This window comes from Galleria mellonella, unplaced genomic scaffold (genome assembly GCF_026898425.1).
Source record: "Galleria mellonella isolate WM207_F2 unplaced genomic scaffold, CSIRO_AGI_GalMel_v1 utg113, whole genome shotgun sequence".
NCBI classification, from domain to species: domain Eukaryota; kingdom Metazoa; phylum Arthropoda; class Insecta; order Lepidoptera; family Pyralidae; genus Galleria; species Galleria mellonella.
In genome coordinates this window covers 1206217-1229413 of record NW_026441975.1, presented here as the reverse complement: position 1 = coordinate 1229413, position 23197 = coordinate 1206217, and the positions used below count along the sequence as shown (strand labels likewise).

The 23197-nt window shown below is 32.7% G+C and overlaps 1 protein-coding gene across 2 annotated transcripts; it reads left to right on the top strand.

Annotated features, from left to right (window-relative positions):
• Positions 1–1374: 1374 nt before the first annotated feature.
• Positions 1375–21870, top strand: LOC113512926 (alpha-(1,6)-fucosyltransferase). 2 transcript variants are annotated; one of them, XM_026896891.3, is made up of 13 exons: positions 1375–1459; positions 1988–2179; positions 2716–2838; positions 4039–4254; positions 5581–5746; positions 9915–10101; positions 11441–11540; positions 12706–12843; positions 14140–14293; positions 14569–14742; positions 15725–15886; positions 16299–16373; positions 17197–21870. In XM_026896891.3, the coding sequence occupies exons 2-13, from the start codon at positions 2046–2048 to the stop codon at positions 17302–17304; spliced, it is 1737 nt and encodes a 578-aa protein (XP_026752692.2). In that variant the 5' UTR covers positions 1375–1459; positions 1988–2045; the 3' UTR covers positions 17305–21870. The 2 variants fall into 2 exon arrangements, with proteins under 2 accessions (XP_026752692.2, XP_026752691.2); XM_026896890.3 differs by having other exon boundaries at positions 1416–1623.
• Positions 21871–23197: the final 1327 nt, after the last annotated feature.

Genomic DNA, 23197 nt, shown 5'->3' with positions numbered 1-23197 from the left:
AGTTTGTAGGGTTGTATTATAAACTATATATAGTTATAATATATGTATATTGGTAAAAAAATATAAATCTGTATATAAACTACATATAGATTTAGACTAGGTAAGCAAACTATATATTAGATATTATATGATACAATCAATATGGTAATTTTTGTAACCGTTTTGCGGCTAAATGCGACATAGCAGTACAAATTCGATCGGCCAATATTCAAATATCTAATATCCCCACTCAACGCGATATAATGAAATGTGTAAACCGATTTAGTAACATATACACAAGTATCAATTTATCGCGTTGAGCGCTACGACTCAATTTGTTATAGCGGCTAAATTATGTCTGATATCAACATTATTAATATCTAAAACAGATTCGATTTGATTCGAGAAATGGACTATGAAAATAGATATGAAGCTATGATATATGTATTTCAATATTTGATTGAATGAATAGTTCGTTTGAGTAAACAGTAGAGTAAAAGAAACATTTACGACTACTTCTTTTTTTCTATTACGCTATGTATTCATTTTCTAATGTACAATAAATTATACACTAAACTTTTTTGTAAGTTATTGAAAGTAATAAGTGTAGGTTATAAATAACGTTAAACAATTTAAAATTAAAGATGTAGATACGTAAGAGGCGCTTTTATTTTTGGTATCTGAGATTAAAATATATAGTTATAATATCTGATATTCAAGTTAAATAACCTGTACCAACTAAATATTGCGATATTGAATTGATATTACTCCAGCATTTAAGCTTGTATTGTTTATCACTATGTTTTGATGGTAAAAGACGAAAAGAAAGATAGCTATTTTTTCGTTCGTCGTTAGAGAGGGATAGACATATAAAAACGCATATGCCTTTTGACTAGTCCCTGTAAGTTAAATTTATCAAGATATGTCTGATGAATTTGATAAGAATGGACAAAAAATATATCTATTAAGATTATCTAGATCTCTCTCGAGTTTATTAAAAGATATATTAAAATGAAAAAAATAGTAAAGGTATTTCGCTCATATATCATTTAAATATGTTGTTGGAAGTTAGAACCACTTTCTTTTATTTAATGATCGTATCGGTCGAGTTGACTACAATAAGAAGGTTAAAAATACCACGCGAACAAAATCGCAGCCATCTGCAAGTTTTATTTACATTTAAAAGGGAAACAGTTTGAAGGCGCCATCTGTATTTTGCTTCCAGTTGTTAACTCCGATAACTTTTTGACTTAACTATCCTACTTAGACTTAGTATAACGTACTTACTAAACTAACGGTTCGTATATCACTTTTGCTTGAACGGTGTAAACTAGACAAATCAAGTAATGGTATCACATAGATAAAGAATTATATTACTACAGTACCACAGATTATTTACTGTTATGTCTTTCATCCTTTCATCTTTCAATTAAATTCATTCATTTCATGTTCATTGATTGATATTGAACTCTTAGATCAGGTGAAGCATTTAAGAATTTTATATATTATTTTATTTATAAAAAAAAAAAAGTTTTTATACAAATCGTATAAATATTGTAATTAGAAGTTTTATAAAAGTCCATGAGCAAATTAGTGTAACTCTTTGTAGTTTGTTAAATAAACAACGTTTATTATTTTTTACGGGTATGTATATTTGACCTATTCGTATACTTATAATTTAATATTAAAAATATAATTTGTGTCTATAAGTGATTCGCATTCCAACACCAGTATGATATAATGTTGCACGTCCTATGATAGTGCGATGTACAGATTTGCTTAAATTATCAATATCCGGCTAACTACTATTAGGCCAATATATTTATTTATTGTTATTAACTCGCATTGATGTCGTGAAATAACTTATTCGTTGTTTAAAAATCATCTGACAATTTTTCTCTTCTTACAAAAATTAAACAATAATTTAAAAATTATACTCTTTGGATATACTGTTATGACTGTTACCATATTATGTTAATATTATTAAAAATATTTAAAATTGTTACAGTTTAAATTCTATATGTGTACTACTAACAAAATTATCATTTAATGATGAGAAGACCATAATGAAACACTACTCCAATGGTCACATGTCATTTAATGATTTTTTTATGATGTACCTTACAAAATGGAAGAGGGCTGCAGTTGTCTTACTGATTATTTGGATTGGTGTCACATATCTTGTGATATCCCCTCTCAGGTGAGATTTTTTAAATTATTGCTTATTAATTGTATTTATATCACTCAGGCGGCCCATGTCTACCGCTGAACTAATTTGTTTAAGGATCAAGCCCTCTTGTAGAACAATCTTAAATATCCCTAATAAATAATTACAATACCTTTTAGTACATACAGCAATAACTGTGCCAGGTATAATCGTTTTGTAGATTACACTAGAATGTAATGTGGCAGTATTAGATTATTAGATTTATATCAGGTTTATTATCAATGGTTTCCATCACTGGAAAGTGAGTGGGAATCTTAAAATCACATATATATACAGATCAATGATTGCTAAACTAATCAGTACACATTTATTCCATTTAATTGTACTGGTCTCATAATGGTTAGGACTGGTGGAAAAAATCCACTTGTACCATCGAGGGGAAAATTGATAGGTACAAGTGAAACTGGCCAATAATATAACATATAAAATATCTAAGGTAAACCTTGGACTAGTCCCTACACATCACCAGTTCCTATCTAACTATTGATTTTATTTAAATAATTATCTAGATGCAATGGAAACACGGAAGAGATAGCAGAATTCCAAGATAGATTAAGGAGAGTATCATCTCAACTAGAAGCACTGAGACAACAGCATAGTAATCTAATAGCACAGATAAGAAAGTCATCTGGGTAAGTACTGATTAAATATAAGCCAGATATAAATTAATATACTACACAATGTTTCTAGCAAATAAATTTCATTTAATTTAATTTCATACTATGATTTATTCTTATTTAAAACATAAAAACAACAATATGAACATGTACAAAATATTATACATGCAAGAAATAGGCTAAAAATCTTAATTTGTGAATTTAAAATGAATCTAAAAATAATATAATTTTAAACTAACATCAGTCAAAACAATTTCCATGTTCTATACCAACTCAAGCTCCCTCTAACGCTTGTAGCGTTTCCACATTGGATTGCCAGAGATATCCTTAGAGTCAAAAATGAACCGGAATGGCTGACATGGCCTCTATCCACAATGCGCTGACACAACTCCTTTATAAAATATTTCGCCTCCACTTCTCACATATAACCATGATTGTTTATTTTTTCCTGAAACTTCATTGTTTGTTTGAAATTATCATATGCTCCTTTTTGAAGGACTTTAATGTAGAAGAGATTTTCAATTTGAGATTTTTGGGTATGACACATGATATCTTTGCAAATTTCTGTCTGCAATCACTTTTTATAAAACAAAATCTCTATGTCTTGTTTAAAAGTCTATCTATGATTCAGTAATGACTACAATGTTGATGAAATTAGTATTGCAGCATAAAAATAACTAGCATTAAAAATGTATATAAAGATTGGTTTAGGTTTAGTTAATTTAAATTTTTTGCATAATATACACATAAATACACTATCGGGATTTAATGCAATGAAAAATTTCTGCAAAATTTTTTTAAATAGTATCTACATACCTGCTTCTTTGCTTCTTTATTGCTAATGTTCCAAGGTAGATTGCACAAATTAGTGATCAGGACAGAATTGATTTTTCATTGGGCTAAGTTTCGATAGTGTATTTAAAATATGGTTTAGATTTTGTAAATTCTTCATAAAAAAAGAAATATACTATCTAATTGATTACTTTCTCCTTTTTAAACTTTGTTGAAAAAGTTTTTTTGATAGCATTGGTATGTTGATTATTTATTTGAATATATAGGGGTATGTTGTGAGTAGCCTATTATCCTCCTCTTATGAAAAGAGATCCATATCCAGCAGTGGGACAATTATAGATTGTTATGGTATGGAAGGTGCACCCACCTATATAATATTTTATTGTATTAAATTGAAATTTATCAATTTTATGTTTGTTCTAGTTTAAATGGTAACCTGAAAGACATAGACACCGGTTCTCTATTCCTCGATACTGGTCATGGTCCATCTGAGGATTACGAGAATCTTAGAAGAAGGATATATTCCAACACAAAAGAGTTATGGTATTACATTAGCCATGAATTGGGGAAAGCGATACGCGACGAAAACAAAATTGAGAAATTACAGGCCGTTTTGGACCAAGTGGCCGATAGGAAAAGGTTGGTTATTGTATTACTGCTGATTTCGTAATATAAAGATTTTATGGTATTGAATGTTATAGCGTGTTTCATAGCATAATTTGATGTGGTCGTTTTAATTTTTATTGAAAGATATATATTATTGTTTTTAATCATGCATGATTTATGTAATACCTAATTAGTAGCTATTTAAATTTTTATGTATCACAGTTTTGTTCCATGTGATGACATAGAAGGATATAAAATATATCACCACTTCTTATCATACTTGAGATGTTGGTAAAGGTCACTTAGTGTAGCGTCACATTAGGTCGGTCTTCGGTCGTTGATCTTCACGGAAAACTAATACATCAGATCGCATACAATTTGTTACAATACGTGTTCGGCGTCAGTTCGATCGTCCGCTCGCTGTATTTATTCGGCGGAAGATCGACACTAGAATGGAAAATAAGCTGACGGTCCAACTGATGGAAGACTAACCGTTGCTTATAGATATGAACAGTATCATGGACGTAACAATGAATACTGTGCCAGTCATGATACTCCTTATGCGTTACCATTCCTGAGGATAACACTTTAGGTGTTATGTGTTACTAACTCTGTATCTTCATTGCCATATTCCACTCTCTCTCTCTCTCTCTCTGATTAAATCAGAGGGACTGATTAAAGTTTTAAACCACTGTACGATGATTTTTTCGACATTTACGCGGTCAATACTGTTCGGATGAAAATATATTAAAGTCAAAATTGAACCCTCATAATTAATTCATGTCTGTACAATTTGCTATTGTTTGCTTGTTCGTCTTAACCGTTGTTGTAAAATGTTGAAATAAAATTAAAAACGAGAATAGTTTCACAATAACATAATATTAACATAATATATAAACATATTCAAATTGGTATAAACTACGCTCATTTTATTATCTTATTAAGATTAATCAGTGTGTTTAAACAATATGGTATACGGTGGTGTAATAATGATTATTTTATTACTATTTATAAACGTAACAATATATTATCAGTTTCATGTACCTCATGAAGTGGTTTAATACTTGATTACTTAAGTGTTTGTGTGCTTCTACGATTGTATGTAGGAAGGTATTTATACACTTGGCAGTTTTAATTATTGCAAATTGTTATAGAAACACTTTTTGATATTGAACCTGCATCTTCAGCGCCATGTCAGGTCAGTGCTATTATCAAGATCATCAATCGCACAATAATTACAGTTATGATTTTAGATTCTAGTTTCTAATCCCTAAAGATACGACTGTTATTTGCGGTAGAATAAAAAAATAAATAGGTATAACTATTTAATATTTCAATTTAATAAAGATTTCTTTTTAGATCTCTACTATCGGACCAAGAGAAATTACCAGAGTTGGATGGGTACCACGAGTGGCGGCAGATGGAAGCGGCCAACGTCAGCGACCTCATTCAGAGACGACTGCGTCACCTTCAGAACCCACCGGATTGCAGGGAGGCTAGGAAGCTTATTTGCAACTTGAATAAGGTATGTTTAAAAAATTATGAATCGACTTTTTTTTTCGTACAGGCAAAGGCGTGAGTTTTTATCGTCGGTTACAACATTCCTAACTTGTGCGTGTAAACATGACAGTCGACGTGCGTACATTATTGATGTTGAAGTAATTAGGTTATTATGAAACTATAGGAATGTTTCACGATTGTTAAACAGTATGTTTCCAAAAGCGTATCTGTAGATTTGAACAGAAGATAGTGTACAGGAAAGGTCACATAACTAATGGATGCTCCCTAATCCTATTTATTATTACTAATTATCATCGTCATCATATCAGCCTTTAACTGGCCAGTGCTGAACATAAGCTTTCCTTTTGGGAGGTTTTGCCAGCAGCTGCCATGCTTGGTAGGCGGTTTGACCACCGCAGCTAGACGTTAGAGATGTTTTAATAGGGCCGCTGCTGCCCATCCCTCGCCTTTCCTTACTCGGATTTTACGACACCCGCAGGATAGGAAGTGGTGGGCTATTCTATGTCTACATGGCACACGGCTAATTATTATTAATATCAGCCATTAACTGTCTACTGCTGAACATAGGTCTCTCCCATCCTAGGGGGGTTATCAGTAGTTACTACGCTTGGCAGGTGTATTAGCAATCGCAGTTAGGCTTCGGCGATGTTCTAAGTGGGACGCTGCCGCTCATTCCTCAACCATTAAGTTTTCTTAGTCGCCTCCTATCATTTTAAGGTAGGGCGTTGGGCCTTTTAAGGTACGGCATTGCCCCTCAACCCCCCCATCCCTCCTTCTTCCCCCAGCTACGACTGGGGACCAGCCACTTCAGCTTGCTTGTCCTTCGGGCTATGTCGGTGACTAAAGTATTAGTAAGAATTAATTATGAATTCAGTAAAGTGACCTTTAAACGTTGGCTGTACATAGATGATATTATTTATTATTAAAAATATTGTCCAGTAGCTTCATGCTTCGTTGCCCTCATATGGTCTATACCTACACACACGAAGGCTGTTTTTATCGCTCCCAACTACAATATATGTATAGCGTGACATCAATTCCGTTTTCCTCAGCTGTCGATAGTCAATAAGAATACATATTTTATGTCGTAATCATTCTCGGTAACCCATTTTTATTTGTATCTTTTTCATTTTCGGTAATTAATTAATTAGTGATTTATTGTAGAGCTGTTTTAAGGAACATAAATTTCTTGTAATACTTGTAATATTTTCGTATGGTCCTGGCATAAAATGGGGTAATATGGGGTATAATGGTTAACCTTTCATTTCGGGAGGGTAGGAGGGGGGTATTGTTAGTAATGCGTATTACCAGCCCTATTGCTAGCAATATATCCTGTTAGGTTGATCGCCACGTGGTCCCCCTTGGAAACCATCATGCTGAATTCATGGTGTATTCATCACGATGGGTTAACTCAGGTCAGTTATTTTCATCTCTTTTTTATCCTCCTTTTCATCTCACCTATCATCCCTCACTGGTGCCCCGCTAGCGTATACCGTTAGCTCAGGTGGGGTCACTATTACCGGGGTTGTTATCCATTAAAAAAACTTCCTTTCCCGTGGGTGTCGTAAGAGGTGAAAAAATGGTCGAGACATGGGCAGCAACGTCCTCTTAAAATATCACCAAAGCCTAACTACGTTTGCTAATCTGCCTGCTAAGCGTGGCAACTACTGGTAAAACTATCCATAGAGAGAGGTCTACGTTCAACAGTGGACAGTTAACGGCTGATGTGATGATGATGAAACCTATTGATACTAATATTAATATAAAGATAGAATATAGCAAAAGATAGAAAGATAGAATAGTTTGTTTAAACATTCTTTCCCCTATAAAAAAGCTGCATTATCAGCGAGTAACATAGGTTATATATCGTTTTAAAAAATTCGAACTATTGCGTGTGAAGCCGGGGCGGATCGCTAGTATTATACACAATTTCTCAAGTTTTAATTAGGGTTTTATGAGACTTCAATATCTATTCGCTTTTAGTTATTTTCATATGATTTTCAATTTATACCAATTTACGTAAATGCTGGCAAAAAATGCCATATCCTTCCATATATTTCCGATTTTAGTGGACTGTGGAACGTATCTAAAAAATATAATGGTTTGAAAATTATTTAATCCTATGTAGTGTATGATATTAAACTGTTTACGGACGTAGCGATGCATTTACATTTTTCCGCTGTGTTCGTTTTTAGTGACTGAATAAACAGATTTTGATGAGAATATAATTATGTTTCTGTTGGTAATGGCGTCGATGATTTTGATATATAGGGTTGAGGAAATGTGTGACACAGCAATTGATTTAGTGTAACTGATTTCTGTACTTACAGTAAACAAGTATGGCATGTTGATTACATGAGATAACATCGAAATACGTTTCACAGCGCATATTTTTAAAAAGGCGAGGCCGCGAGACATTCCTATCAACGTAACTGATTTATCGGGGGAAAAGGGATTGTTAGTAATTAGGTCTAATTGCTCCACTGTTAGCAATAGCTCTATCAGGTCGACCTCCACGCGTTTCACCCTGGAACCTGAAAACCTTCGTGGTTAATTTTTGTTGAGTTCGTCACTATGGCCTAACTCACCTGCTTTCATCCTCACCTATCATCACTCATTGGTGTCCTTCCAGCGTATACCGATAGCGCAGGTGGTGTTATTTTTTTTAATTTAATAAAACTTATCCAGCTATGCATTGTCGTAATGTGTACGCATTTCCTGTGATCGTCAAGATGGTAGCGGCGTAGAGTAGATCAACAAATATTTGTGAATGTCAACCGAACATTCCGCGCATTCGTGAGTGATTGAATGATAACCGCAAAGTATTGCGCATATAGAGTACACTCTTTGTTGGTGTTTAGGCTTTCGTCATCTATTTTTTTTTATATTTTATAGCTTTTTGCTCCTTACTTCGTATACGAGAGATGCAGAATAAGAAAAAAAACTAATGAAATATACCATTGTTAAATGATTAATAAACATCTATAAGTGGTATATTCCATTCATTTCTATATCTATTGTATTTCTATTTACTCTAAGCATTTTCAAGATATTTTAGGATTTATGTTAAACCTTCAGGAATACGACTGTGAAAATTGCATTCAATTTAAAAAAGTAGTTTTTGCGTGATACCGGAGCAAATATATAGTCGGACAAACAGACAGAGACAATATTTCCAAAAATTGTTATTTTGACTTTTATTACTTTTATTAAGACACGTTATATGTATATTTTTTTAATATCTTTCATATACCTTTTTCGTATATGATATACCAATTTCGGTTAGTTACAATTTAATTTCCTTATTCATATTTTAGCCGTTATATAGTTCTGTCTTTTTCTTTTGCGCTAAATTCTCAATTTGAAAGATTGAAAGTGAGACAAGACACTTTAATAGTTAAAATAATTTGTAGGACATTTTAGTTTTATGAAATAGGTTTTTTTTTTTTATTATACTATCGTTTCTGTCACTATTGTTTTTGAGACAACCTAATCTGTAATAACTGTAAAAAAAAAGACAGGTCAAACAGGTCATAAGTCTGTTTTTTCTTTTTTTTTTTTGAATACGGTCACATAAACACATAAAATGATGGGGAGAATGGGGGGGGGGGGGGGTTATTATATGAAAGTGTCTATACTATAGAAATTAATTTAAATGCCTGCCTTGGCGGGCCTGGGTTCGGCCAGATTGGTCTACAGTGTCTCGCTTAGCGATGTTTTCTTTAAGAAACTAATTAAAATAAGACATTAATTAATTATTGCCCTACTATTATTTAAGTAATACACTACTTTCATCCTATTATAAAAAAATACTGATAATTGTAAATACTAGTTGAAAATATTTACTTTTAAATGCCTTCATTTGGAGATCTTAGAATAGAACGAATCCGTATTTCTGGGAACGCTGCGCGGTTGATTGAGATATGGGATTTACAGTCTGTTTCTATAGAACTTAAAATTAATAATTAACGAACAACTGACCCGACCTGTCCAATAGAAGCACGAATACAAAATCGATTAATTGTCATTCGATTGTTTGATTTAGATGTTCCGTTATAATTTCAATAGAACCTGGTTATTTTTTCATTAAGCTCTATTGAAAGAGACTGTAAATTTTTAATCATCTGTTCATTTGATATTAATGACTATCTTAATCGGTTTATCGATTTCAGGGTTGCGGTTTTGGTTGCCAGCTTCACCACATTGTTTACTGTTTGATATTTGCGTACGCCACAGAAAGGACATTAATATTAAATTCGAAAGGTTGGAGATACAATACCAAAGGGTGGGACTATGTGTTTTATCCGCTATCAGATAGCTGTACAAGTGCGTACGGCGACAAAGTGCTACAATGGCCAGGTAATTGACTACGTTTTGTATATTGTTTTTAGTTCTTTAGTTACCTATATGTTTTCAGTATCGTTAGGAGCACGTCTAAGGAGCGACAGATATACGGGGAGGGGACTTATTATTGTATGGACGAGATTTTCTCTTCCCAACTATTTTTAATGCACACTCGTAATCCCCCAATTGCCTTGTCTTCACCATCAGAACTTGTTACTCGTTAGGGATTGTTAGTAATGGGGTCTGACTGACCCATTCCTAGCAATACACCCTATCACGGAATTCGTCACGATGGGCTAACTAACCTGCTTTCAACCTTACCTATCATCCCTCACTGGTAGCTTGCCAGCGTATATCGATAGCGTAGGCGAGGTTGCCATTTAATTATCACCCCATTAAAAGTTGTTGGGTTTATGATACCTTCGAACTGCCATAACAAGTTGTATTGATTTCATATTAATATTTATTATTGTTTTTCAATTATCTTTCATTACTATATATGGTCATAAAATTTTTATCAGCTTTACTGAAATCTACTTAAACATAATTGACTTTTATTACCATCATTTTATAGCTTTCGTTTTCTTTTACTTAGTGACGTAAATCTACTCAATAATGGTACCTACGTTGAGTGCATTAGAGGCCGACAAAAAGTAATAACAACCGAGTATTATTAGAAAGATAAAGCAAAACTGAGTCCTTTGGGGGAAAGGGATAGCTAGTAATGGAGTTTGACAGCCCCATTGTTAGCAATATGCTCTATTAGGTTGACCTCCACGTGGTTCCCTTTGGAAACCATCGTGAACAATTCTTGTTGAATTCGTCACGATGGGCTAACTGACCTGCTTCATCCTCTTCTGTCATCCTTCACTGGTACCCCGCCGATGTATACCGATAGCGTGGGTGGGGTTACCATTCCATTATCACTCATTTAAAAAAAAAGCTGAGTCCTTTTTACTTAAATATGTCTGATTGTCGTGTGGTCCCGGCACAGAATAGGCCACCCCTTCCTTTAACGTGGGTGTCGTAACAGGCGATTGGGGGCGAACGATGGGCAGCAGCGTCCCTCTTTAAACATCTTCAATGCCTGCGGTTGCTAATCCGCATGCCAAGCGTGGCAACTATGGGCAAAACCTCCAAAGGGGAAGGCTTATTCAGCAGTGGACAGTTAAAGGCTGATATAGTAATATTAATGATAATTTTATGGCTTCCTGTTAATTCTACACTATTATTTAAATTGAATTGTATTTTAACACCTATTTATCTTATTTTTACATTCACTAATTAATCAATTAACACCACACATTGTTTAATTTATATTATGTACTAACTTTTTCGCAATTTCGTGTTTCAGTGACGTACGATGCTAAAGTAGTATCACTGCCATTCATAGACTCGATATCGCAAAAGCCCAAGTTCTTACCGCTCGCCATACCAAAGGATTTAGCTCATAGGTATGTTGTCCTTTAAGATATCTAAACTAGTCATTTAATACGGGGTAATTCATGATGATGATATGTATGTTGGTGATGGATACAGGTGATCTATTTGCATATTGTGAAATATTGAAAAGTAACTGAGAATTTTGATGTTTATCATCATAACCTTCAAGAAAAGAGCATATTCCTTGTTAAAAGGCCGGCAGCACACCTTTTGGTGTTGTGGGTGATCATGGGCAGTAGTAGTCACTTACCATCAGGTGAGCCGTATGCTCTTTTGCCTCCTGTGTTGAAAAAAAAAATATTCAATACATTTTCTGTTGTATTATATCAACTTGATGTACCATACTAATTTGATAGTTGGACTCGCTGCATTAGTAAGGGCTTAACTTTTTTTTGTTGTGTTCCACATGTCTATAGGAAAAATGCTATTGTAATTCAGTTTTACTGGTATAAGATAAATATTATTAGAAATTAATATTATTCTAATAATATAAATATTATTAGAATTACATTCTCTTATAAGAATGTTACAATAATCTTAAAATTAACCTATGTTTTGAAGTCAAGTTTCCGTTCGTTAACATCTTCCAAAGAGAGTGTTCTATCATTGAACATTTTCTATCCGACCAGTTTATATTTCATACCAGAGGGAAATACTCTGTTATGCCCATGGTACTGTTCATGTCTATAGGCGACGGTTACCACTTTCTATCAGGTGGGCCGTCAGCTTGTTTGTAATTTTTTATTTGCAAAAAAACTCACTAAAGAAATATGTGTTTAAAAACGATAAAAAAATTTTAGCCCTATTTCCTATACTAACACGGTTTTAACATTTGGATTTATAAAATTTCTGTCCTTATGGTATATTCTACATTAGCGGTAGATTCTAACCCTCCTTTTTCATTAAAATGTCAAACCGCCCGTAAAAATATTTCAGCTATTGAACTCTATTCTTCCTTTTGTGTTGAATTCCCAATTTGAAAGAAAGTGACAAAACAGTATAATAGTTAAAATAGGTTTGTACATGGTTTTAGTTTTTATGGGGGTTTATTTAGGGGTTAGTTTTATATGTCGTTAATGATTTCGATTTCACCCTGTATAATCATAAATGAATGGAGTGAAATATTCAATTGTGACTCTCCAGGACATAGTGAAGTAATGCCAAGTTCTTGTCCAGGATAGTTCGCTTCAACGGCGATCCAGCGTCCTGGTGGGTCGGCCAAATGCTCAAGTACATCCTCAAACCACGACCCTCGATGCAGAAGTCGATCAATGAAACTATGGCCAAGATGAATTTCAAGACACCGATTGTTGGGTGAGGCTTTACTTTTTATATGAAATTAGTTCACACTACTACGTACTAGGTTATATGGTATTCTTCTACGTCATCAGAGATCAATGACTATATATAAAGTTTTAGTAACAAATGGACAAAGGGCAATTATTGGATAAAATAAGTGTTGTTTTGTACCGAATAAAATTAATTTATTGCTATATCTTATTCTTTTGAAACATATATATGTATAAGCAAGTTGTATGGCATCAAAAACAAGTAAAATAGTGTAAAAAAATTAAAAATTTTCATATTAATTTTTTACACCTTTTTGTTTGCTAATCTTATTAATGTAATGCCTGTCTTTAGTAACTTTGGTAACTTATTATAAACATTATTAACGGTAATGAAAATATATTATAAAATAGATTTGTTGCTGAGAATTATTTTGTTTAATTCCGCTGCCATTATTATGCATGCGATTGTCAACGTTCGAAGATCGATTACTATTATTGTTACCAGAAGTTCTACAACATTCCATATTAGCCATCAATCTCCGACCGCTATACCACTCACGCACGTTTTGCGACACGTGTTTCACTTCTAAACGATGCCTAAATAATTGTAATCAATTAATTAACGATATTCAAAAATAACGGCTGAAATGATGATGAATTAATGATATGGACTAATGCAAAGTAACACCTAGTGCAGTAAAATAATATAACCTTAGATTATATAGATAGAGCATCGAAAGTTCAGGGTACGATAGGACTGATATACCTGAATAAGGTAATAGCCCTTTAAAAAATAAAAAAAAAAAAACCTCAAAAACAGCTCAACTTTTTGTTGGCTAATTGTCAAATTAGCTGACTCGTTTTTTTATTAGTGTTCTATATACGCTTATAATGTACCTTGACATATCTATATTTAATTATTTAATAAATAAGTAATGAGTTATTGCGCATTGAAATGGTACAAAATTTATAAGACAAAGTAAAAAAGGAATCGCTCATAACTATTTATAACGCAAAAGTATATGAAAAAGTTGACCCGTTTTTTTAGAACTATTTACATGGCAGTGTGGTCCCGGCATAGAACAGGCTACCTCCTTTCATTCCCGTGGGTGTCGTAAAAGTCGACTAAGGGACGGCGAGACATGGGGAGCAGCGTCCCTCTTAAAACATCTTTAAAGTCTGACTGCGGTTGCCAATCTGCCTGCTAAGCATGGCAACTACTGGCAAAACCCCCCAAGGGGGAAGCTTATGTTTATGATGATGATTTACATGGAGATACTCTATCTATGTAATATAAGATTAATAACATGTATGTTTGCAGTGTACATATACGACGCACAGACAAGGTGGGGACAGAAGCGGCGTTCCACCACATACACGAATACATGGCACACGTGAAGGATTATTACGACCAGCTGGAACTCACGCGCACCGTCGATGTCAGGCGCGTGTACCTCGCCACGGACGATCCTAATGTGAGAGTTTTTTTTTTAATTGATGATAATGGAATGGTAGCCCCGCCTGCGCTAACGGTATACGCTGCCGGGACACCAGTGAGGGATGATAGGTGAGAATGAAAAAGCAAGTCAGTTAGCCCATCGTGATGAATACATCTGGAATTCAGCACGATGGTTTCCAGGGGAGATCATGGAGGTTGACATGGCAGGGTATATTGCTGGCAATGAGGCTGTTAGATTCCCAATACTAACAATCTTTTTCTACTGATTGGTTATTGGTTACGTGGGTGCAGGTGCTAGTGGACGCGCGCAGCAAGTACCCGTCGTACCAGTTCCTAGGCGACGAGTCGGTCGCCAAAACGGCGGCCACGCACCGCCGCTACACGCCGCTGTCGCTCGCCGGCCTGCTGCTAGACCTGCACATGCTCGCCATGTGCGACTACATCGTCTGCACCTTCAGCAGCCAGGTATACTTCTTGATGGTTAAGACCCTCTATACTTTGGAGTAGCTGTGAAGGTCTGGTATAGAATAGGCCACCTTTTAAGAGGAAGCTAAGAAGCGAATAACATGTTATTCAATAATTATCTTTTTATACTTAAATTATAATTAAAGTTTTTTTTTATACAATTTAGAATGGCAAACAAGTTGACGGCCCACCTGATGGAAAGTGGTAACCGTCGCCTATAGACATGAGCAATACCATGGACATAACAGAGTATACTGTTTCGCCCATAATACCCCCCATGCGTTGCCATTCCTGAGGACTCAGGTGTTATTCCTCTGTACCCAGTAAATTCACGCCATATCCCACCCTTCAAACCGAAACACAGCCATGCAAACACAACTGCTTCACGGTTAAAACACGTATCTATCCTTAGATAAAAACTTTATACAGATACTTGCTATATAGCTAGCTGTTTAGACTACGTATTGCACCAAATTGCCGTGTGGTTCCAAAATGGAATGGGCCACCTCTTCCTTTCTCGTGGGTGTCGTAAATAACGACAAAGGGAACTTAATGATCGAAGGATGGACAGCACCGTCTCTTTTAAAATCCACCAAAGTCTAACTGCGATTGCCAATCCGCCTACCAATATTGCCACAATATTGGCAAAAACTTTATGGCTTATATACAGCAGTGGACAGTTAATGGCTGATATGGTATAGTGTATATATATACACTATACCATATATATATATATATATATATATATATATATATATATATACATATATATATATTTTAGAGAATAGATAACAGATTTGTGGCAAAGTCGCAATTATTTATCAATTTTCGAAAATAATTCAACAATTTACAATGATTCTGATCGACTAACGAATTAAAATGTTAACTTATCTATACTATATAAGTTTGCGCTATTGCTTTTTGGTTGCTGGGTGTTTAAACTATATTTACACAAATAACATTCACATTTCTTCCTTAATAGGTGGGTCGAGTGGCGTACGAGATGATGCAAACGAACCGTGTGGACGCATCTAACAGTTTCTTCTCGCTGGACGATATCTATTACTTCGGCGGGCAGAACGCGCACGATAGGATAGCAGTACTGCCGCACTCACCTGACCACAACCAGGATATATCTCTAGAGGTATGTAACTATGTTTTCTTCATCGCGCCTGTTTAGTGTAGTCTCTCATTAATAATTTAACGAGGTATTAATAAGTTCTCGAGACAAGAAGAAGAGTTAGGTGTTCAATGCGTCTTAAGACCCGAAAAAAGATTAATGGTTGTTCAAGTAAAAAAGTTGTTTTGTTTATGAGAAGATTAAATAATTCAAATAATAATGTTAGTTATTAGTTATTAATGATATTTGAAAATTCAGATTTAACACCGTTTGAATAGCACTTTGCGTAACAGTTTAAAAATTCCACAAGTGTTTTCCGCTAAAATTTTGTCTATGGTTTAATTCAGTTGTGTTCACTTTACTATTTCTTTGTTCAATAATAAAATATAATGCTTTTTTACTGCAAATGATTTTTAATTTAATATTTACTTCATAGGTGGGCGATTTGATAGGCATCGCAGGTAACCATTGGAACGGTTACGGTCGAGGTACAAATAAACGAAGTAATATGGTGAGTTGAATTATAATTTAAAATTAAAAATATTTAAAAAGTAATGATAAAATTATTTTGGGAAAGATACAAAGAGTAGATCCTTTCAATATATGTTCAAAATTGGTTCGGAATTGGCTAAAATGTCTTCTACTAACAGACATGAATATATATCTTATAGTCTATCAAGACTTTTAATCAGTTAGTAGCTAAGTTATATGGTCTTATAAGTGAAGAAATAAGTTAAGTAAATTAAATATAATTAAATAAGTAAGTTTGTATGGAATTTGGGCTCAATCATTGTATATTTATAATGACCAATGTGAACTTAAAATATATTTTAATTGAACCCACCCTTATCATTTTGCTTTGCTTTTTGGCATAAATGACTGTGCATCACTATCATTATTATCAGAAGGTTAACTGCCCACTGCTGAACCTAAGCCTTTTCCGTAAGGAGAGTTTTACCAATAGTATTCACGCTTTTGCAGGCGGGTTGGCAACCGTACCTAGGTTTTCAATGATATATATATATATATATATATATATATATATATATATATATATATATATATATATATATATATATATATATATATATGTAATTTTAGTATGTATGTATATCAATAATTACTAGTACCGCATTCGAGTATTCTGACACTTCCCTATGGTTGACTGGGAGAGAATGATTTTAGCATTAAGTACACATATTTTTACTAATGAATAAATTTCTCTTACCGTTAGTTCTCTTAGTTGTCACTTACGACACCGACGTGATAGGGGTGGCCTATTCTACGTTGGGACCACATTGATATTAATGTGTATATAATAATTTATTTTGCAGAATGGCCTCATTCCGTGGTACAAGACAGCGGACCATCTCGTTTTGTACCCATTCCCAGAGTACAAACAGGTACCGCTGTATGCGGACACGCGACAAAACGAGTTATAGGCACGAGTCTCACTCGTGTGAGCACGATTGTGGGACTCGTGCGAGAAGTACGTCGGAGCTGTGGACATGTCACAATGTGAAATATACCCACGTAATATTGTTTTAATGGTAATATTTTAAACTAAATTCAAGCTTTAAACTCAATATGGAAATAATTTGAGTATATTACCCCATAATTTTATAACCATAATAATTTAGTAACCAAACAATGGCAGTTAATTTTTTTACTTTTAACAGTTTATTGCTTTAGTTGTACATTTCGTAAAATTTATGTTTACATTATCTTATCTTACGACTTTAAATGAAAACTAAACCAGTCAAAAGTAAATCAATTGAACGCAACGCGTATAATGAATGAGTGTAATTCAACATGAATATTTTTGTTTGAATGAAATTATTGACTTTATCAATTTATTTTACAATTAATAATAGCTGGTAAATGTGCAGTCAAGTCATATAAGATAGTTCAGAACAGATTGCCTTGTTTCCTTTTATTCTATTTCCCTTTTAACTAGCATATTCATTCCAAAATATACTTTACTATTATTTTACTTTATACATTATTTTTCTGTGATTGTTTTAAAATATTAATAATTCTATAGTGTAGTGTCATACTTTAATAAAATAGGGTACACTTTATGTTGCTGGTAAATAAATTCAACGCCGCCCACACGATCAAGTATGGGCACAAAAATATGAGGTTCTTTCGAATAACAGTCACACATTAGGGTCGATTTTGAGACGCCATTCTCCATACATCTAAAACTAATATTTTAAATTGATCTTTTGAAAGTACTATTTTACGGATAAACTCATTATAAACACTAAATTTATAATAGCTTTGACTTAAATCTATTAGAAATTTAGTTCATATTAGCCCTTAGAACAAAGATCAAAATGAAATTTTAATTTTAGAGATGAGTTCTAAATATAATGGTGGCTTAGAATCGACTCTATTGTTTTGAAATAGAGTCAATATCGATTTTACAATTGTATTCAATGTACAATAAATAAAAAAAAATCATGTTCATCGAAAGGACCATTCGATTTGTTTATTAATTTATAATCGAACAAAGATATCGGGTTTGCCGAGAGAATTATATTGAAAAGACTGGATACTCGAATAAAATTTACATAATTTAATCGATCATGCAATTGTATCTATGTTATATGTATATAATCGATTGTGTCTGGGCGGCATATCAACATCACCATAGACGATATGGTAGTATCATTGTAGTATAAGCTCAAAATAATTTTAATCACATTTTATAATCGTATCTTTTTATAGTTATCTGTTAATTTTAATTTTCAATCACTAAACTTATATAATATAATTGAGAATCTCCAACTGAAAGTATGAAATTATTAAGAAATCTCCGAACGAAATGATTTATATACATAAAAAAAATATATATATTAATTTCATTATTTTTTATTACATAAAATATTTATATTAAGTTAATTTATCTACAGATGGATTTTACGCGTTTCTTATTTTAACATATTAAACGCCAAATTAATATATAAGGACATTCCGCAAACATTATAGAAATAATTTTGTAACGATTGTTTTTCAAGCAGTAATGATATGTTGGTGTGCTTCATCTGTAGTAAAGTAATTTAAACTTTATATTTTTATAAATAGAAATCGGAATTAAGTAAAAGCGAATAAAACAGTTAACGTCACATTGAAGATACTCTTTTTTAAAAATGGTAACGATGCGATCTCTTCTAAGTTTTTTTTTTTAATTATAATTTTAAAATAAATAAACAATTATTTTACATAACACATTATTTACAATTCTATATACAAATAATTATTATATTTTTGGTGGTCATTAACAATTTTACATTAAAGATTTGGTTTTAAATTGCCATCATACATACTATTATATCTTTAAAAAAAGTAAAACATTTTACTTTGTTAAAGTTGAAGTGGAACTTGGAAATAAAATCTATAACCATGCAAGTGACAAAGATTTAGTTTTAGTGTGAGTAGGCCCTTAGGACAATGTTTGCAGTACTCTTTAACGCTATTATCTATATACATATCTGCGAATTACTTGAATATTTTTTTTATCACGTGACCTGCCCAGTAACAATATTACACACAAAATTGTGTACTGAGCAAGTTTCATTATCTATGGTTTTGTTTAATTTGTTTGCTGCGATCTGCATAAATACCTAGCTTAGTTCAAAAGCTATCTTACACTTAAGATGTAAGTTTAACGTATTGCTACAGTTTCAATAGTCAGTTACATATTTATTTTATGAATTGGCCAAATATGTGGCGCTTAATTTAGAGAATTTAACTTACTATTGTTTTGCTTTTATTGTATTTAAACTACATTAAATTACTGTAATAAGGCCTAACTTAACCCAATAGTTACTGTGATACATTATACACACGATAACAATGTTTATTAAAATTGTTTACTTTCTTAGTTTTGTTTATTGAAATTGTTTAAAATCGTGAAACATAAAATATCATGTCATACATCACAAATAAATGGTCAGGTAGTAGTTTCTTCTATCAATCTTTTATTAGTTGAGTTATAAGTAATTTTAGTTATTTAATACAGTCGCTAAACTTAAATGTTACTTCTGAAGTTGTCTAGTAATAATCTATATCGATATTTTTTTTAAAAGAATTGATTTGATATGTAAAATTGTTACTACCCAAGTTATACGCTTTTAAAATCGTATACAAGGCAATACTTACAGAACAGGAAAGAATTAATTTGTAATAAATAGCTTCGGAGGTGCATTTAAATTTGGTGCATTCTTTATTGTAAACTTTTCCTGTTATGATCTGATACTGGTTGCAAAAACATATACTACTTCATTATTTTTATTCCCTTATATGATATACAATGTGTTTATATTAAAAAGTTATAGAGTAAAACACAAAAAAAAAATCGACAAATTTATTTTCGTATTATATGTAATATTTTGAAATTGATTTCAGTGTCTATGTTCTTTACAAAGTACATGTCAAATAAAATTAAACCTTACAGACTACTACATTAAGTATGTTTTGATAAAGAGAACAATTTGATAAGTATAAATTGGTTACCTACATAATTTAACATGACAAAATAGTGGAAATAAAAAAAATAAAAAAAAAAACACGAACACATCTGAATCGAATATTTTGTAATCTTGTATTCTTATAACTACTTATATCCTAAAAATATTACAAACTGTAATAGTATAACGTCTGAAGTGCATTTATTACCTATATATCTTGAACTTAATAATTATTCGCGTACAATTGTTAACGAAAATGTGAGCTCATTTACATTATGTATTAAATGTAAAAAGTTGATAAACTATTAAATCATTTTAAATGTATTATAGGTACGTTTCGTTATATTATTTATGACAACATGTCTGGTGTTGCGTATTTTAAAATTTGGGTACTCTTGTTTTCTTGAGGTCCTGATTTATATATCTAAACCCTGTTAAAACTGTTTTGAGGTATGTGATAACAATAATGCAAGATCTGCAATATTAGGTAGTTTGTTTGTAAAGGATAAAATTAAAGTAAATCTTAGATCGACTTTCTTCCACGCATAGTTAAATTGTCGAACCAGCTCCCAACAGCATTGTTTTCGAATTGATATGACATTGAAACTTTCAAGAAAAGAGCATATTCCTTTGTAAAAGGTCAGCAACACATCTGAAAATTCTGTAATGTTGCAGGCATTTATGGTGGCGGGTCGCAAGTTCGTTTGCTTGTGTTTTAAGCAAAGAAAGTTATTAAAGTGCAGATGTAAAAAAGATATAATCAATGTACTCGTAACATACCCGTTCATTAGTGGTTATTTGGCATCTTTGTCTAAGATACATTACGTTTGTTCATACAAGGTCACCATTTATGAATTATTTTCTGCGTTTTCAAAATGATAACGGATTGCTTCTTATTATTTATATATGACAAAGTAATTTATTATACTTGTATAAATTTGTGACAATCCTATTAGTTTGGGGTACATTTTGCCATCACTTACAAAGGAAAGTATGAGTAACACTTCTACATAGGTTATTTATTCTTATGGTAATATTGTATATGCAGGGAAACGAGAAAATAGGAGTAAACGCCGTGAAATGATAACAAAATAAAAATAGGAAAGTCAGTAACCTTGATATATCAATTTATCTAAAATGCAAGGAAAAATATTTTCCAATAATGACATTTTTCTATATTTACAACCAAGACAATCACAATATGGCGAAAATTAGTTCTATTTTGATTTTGAATATATTATTATACATAATGTATGATACAGGTGTGACAAATATGTATGTATGTATACATAATATACCCGTATTAATGTGATGCAAAATATTTTTCATAAAACCTTATTAAAACCAAACAATACATTGTTCAGTATATCATGATCTTGTTGTAAACGTTTTCTATGAAACTTTTGTATTGTTCTGAGCTTCGATAAGATGTAATAAATATGGACCTAAACTATGTGTATATAGCTTTATAAATTATAGTGTATATAAAAGTAAAAGAAGTAATAATATAAATAAACAGTATGTATGATTGGATTAGTTTTTTTATTTTTCCTACCTACTAATGTGCTTTCTAATGAACAAAGGTCTCTATTAGTAATATCAATATTTAATCAATATTTTTTTTATCAAATTTTAATTAAGGGTCTGCCTTCTAAAGTAAATTTCCTTCAACTTAGAAGGCAGACCCACATTATTTAGTCAACCAGAGGGAGACTTTGTACAAAAGTTGATTGCTTGGGTATCTCTGTCCCATTCGGGTTTCAACCATGAAGCAGCTGTGTTTGCATGGTTGTGTTTCGGTTTGAAGGGTGGGATATGGCGTGAATTTACTGGGTACAGAGGAATAACACCTGAGTCCTCAGGAATGGCAACGCATGGGGGTATCATGGCGAAACAGTATACTCTGTTATGTCTATGGTATTGCTCATGTCTATAGACGACAATTACCACTTTTCATCAGGTGGGCCGTCAGCTTGTTTGCCATTCTAAGTTGCATAAAAAAAAAATATGATTTTGAATTATAATGGCATAAATGTCGATCTACAAACTGATAGCAGTGAGATATTCATATAATATAGAAGTAATGGTTTGAGGCAGATATAGTATAATGTTATAAAATATTAAAGGATAAAATTTAAGGATGGTATATGGCGTGAATTTACTGGGTACAGAGGAATAACACCTGAGTCCTCAGGAATGGCAATGCATAGGGGGGTATCATGGGCGAAACAGTATACTGTGTTATGTCTATGGTACTGCTCATGTCTATAGGCGACGGTTACCACTTTACATCAGGTGGGCCGTCAGCTTGTTTGCCATTCTAAGTTGAATAAAAAAAATTAATTATAGCGAAAGAGGTTTAAATTATGTGTGCGATGTCGTAAAAGACATACGCAGTCAGGCAGGTTACAAATGAACCTTCAACTTTCTGTATTTTAACTTCAAATAATCTGATTCAAAGAATCTCCTAATTATGTCTCTCCTTATGTCTATGTCCAGTTTTTTGTATATTAAGATTTATATATTGAAGATGAAACAGAAAGATGGCATTTTTCATTGATTTTCCTTAAGAGTTCAAGTAATATGCAAAATAATTTGGCTAAATTCTCGCATACATAGTGCATCTGTAATGTTTCTTCGAATTGCTCTAAGAGAAATTCATTATAGCAATGGGCCACAAATACAGCGATTGACGACCCTGTTGGCTGCTGCCGCTTAAGCTTAATGCTTAACATACCGCTTTATTTTCCGATAGTCGCGGATTTGATTTCCGCACAATACAAATATTTGTGTTAATAAGTATGTATGTTTGTATTGGTTACAGTGTTTAAGTGTATGTATAGTAAGGCTATGATGTCTA

Coding starts and splice junctions, on each gene's coding strand:
- LOC113512926 (XM_026896891.3), top strand. CDS start 2,046: ATGAAACACTACTCCAATGGTCACATGTCATTTAATGATTTTTTTATG. Junction 5,747..9,914: donor TTATTTGCAACTTGAATAAG/GTATGTTTAAAA, acceptor TATCGATTTCAG/GGTTGCGGTTTTGGTTGCCA. Junction 14,294..14,568: donor TCGCCACGGACGATCCTAAT/GTGAGAGTTTTT, acceptor ACGTGGGTGCAG/GTGCTAGTGGACGCGCGCAG.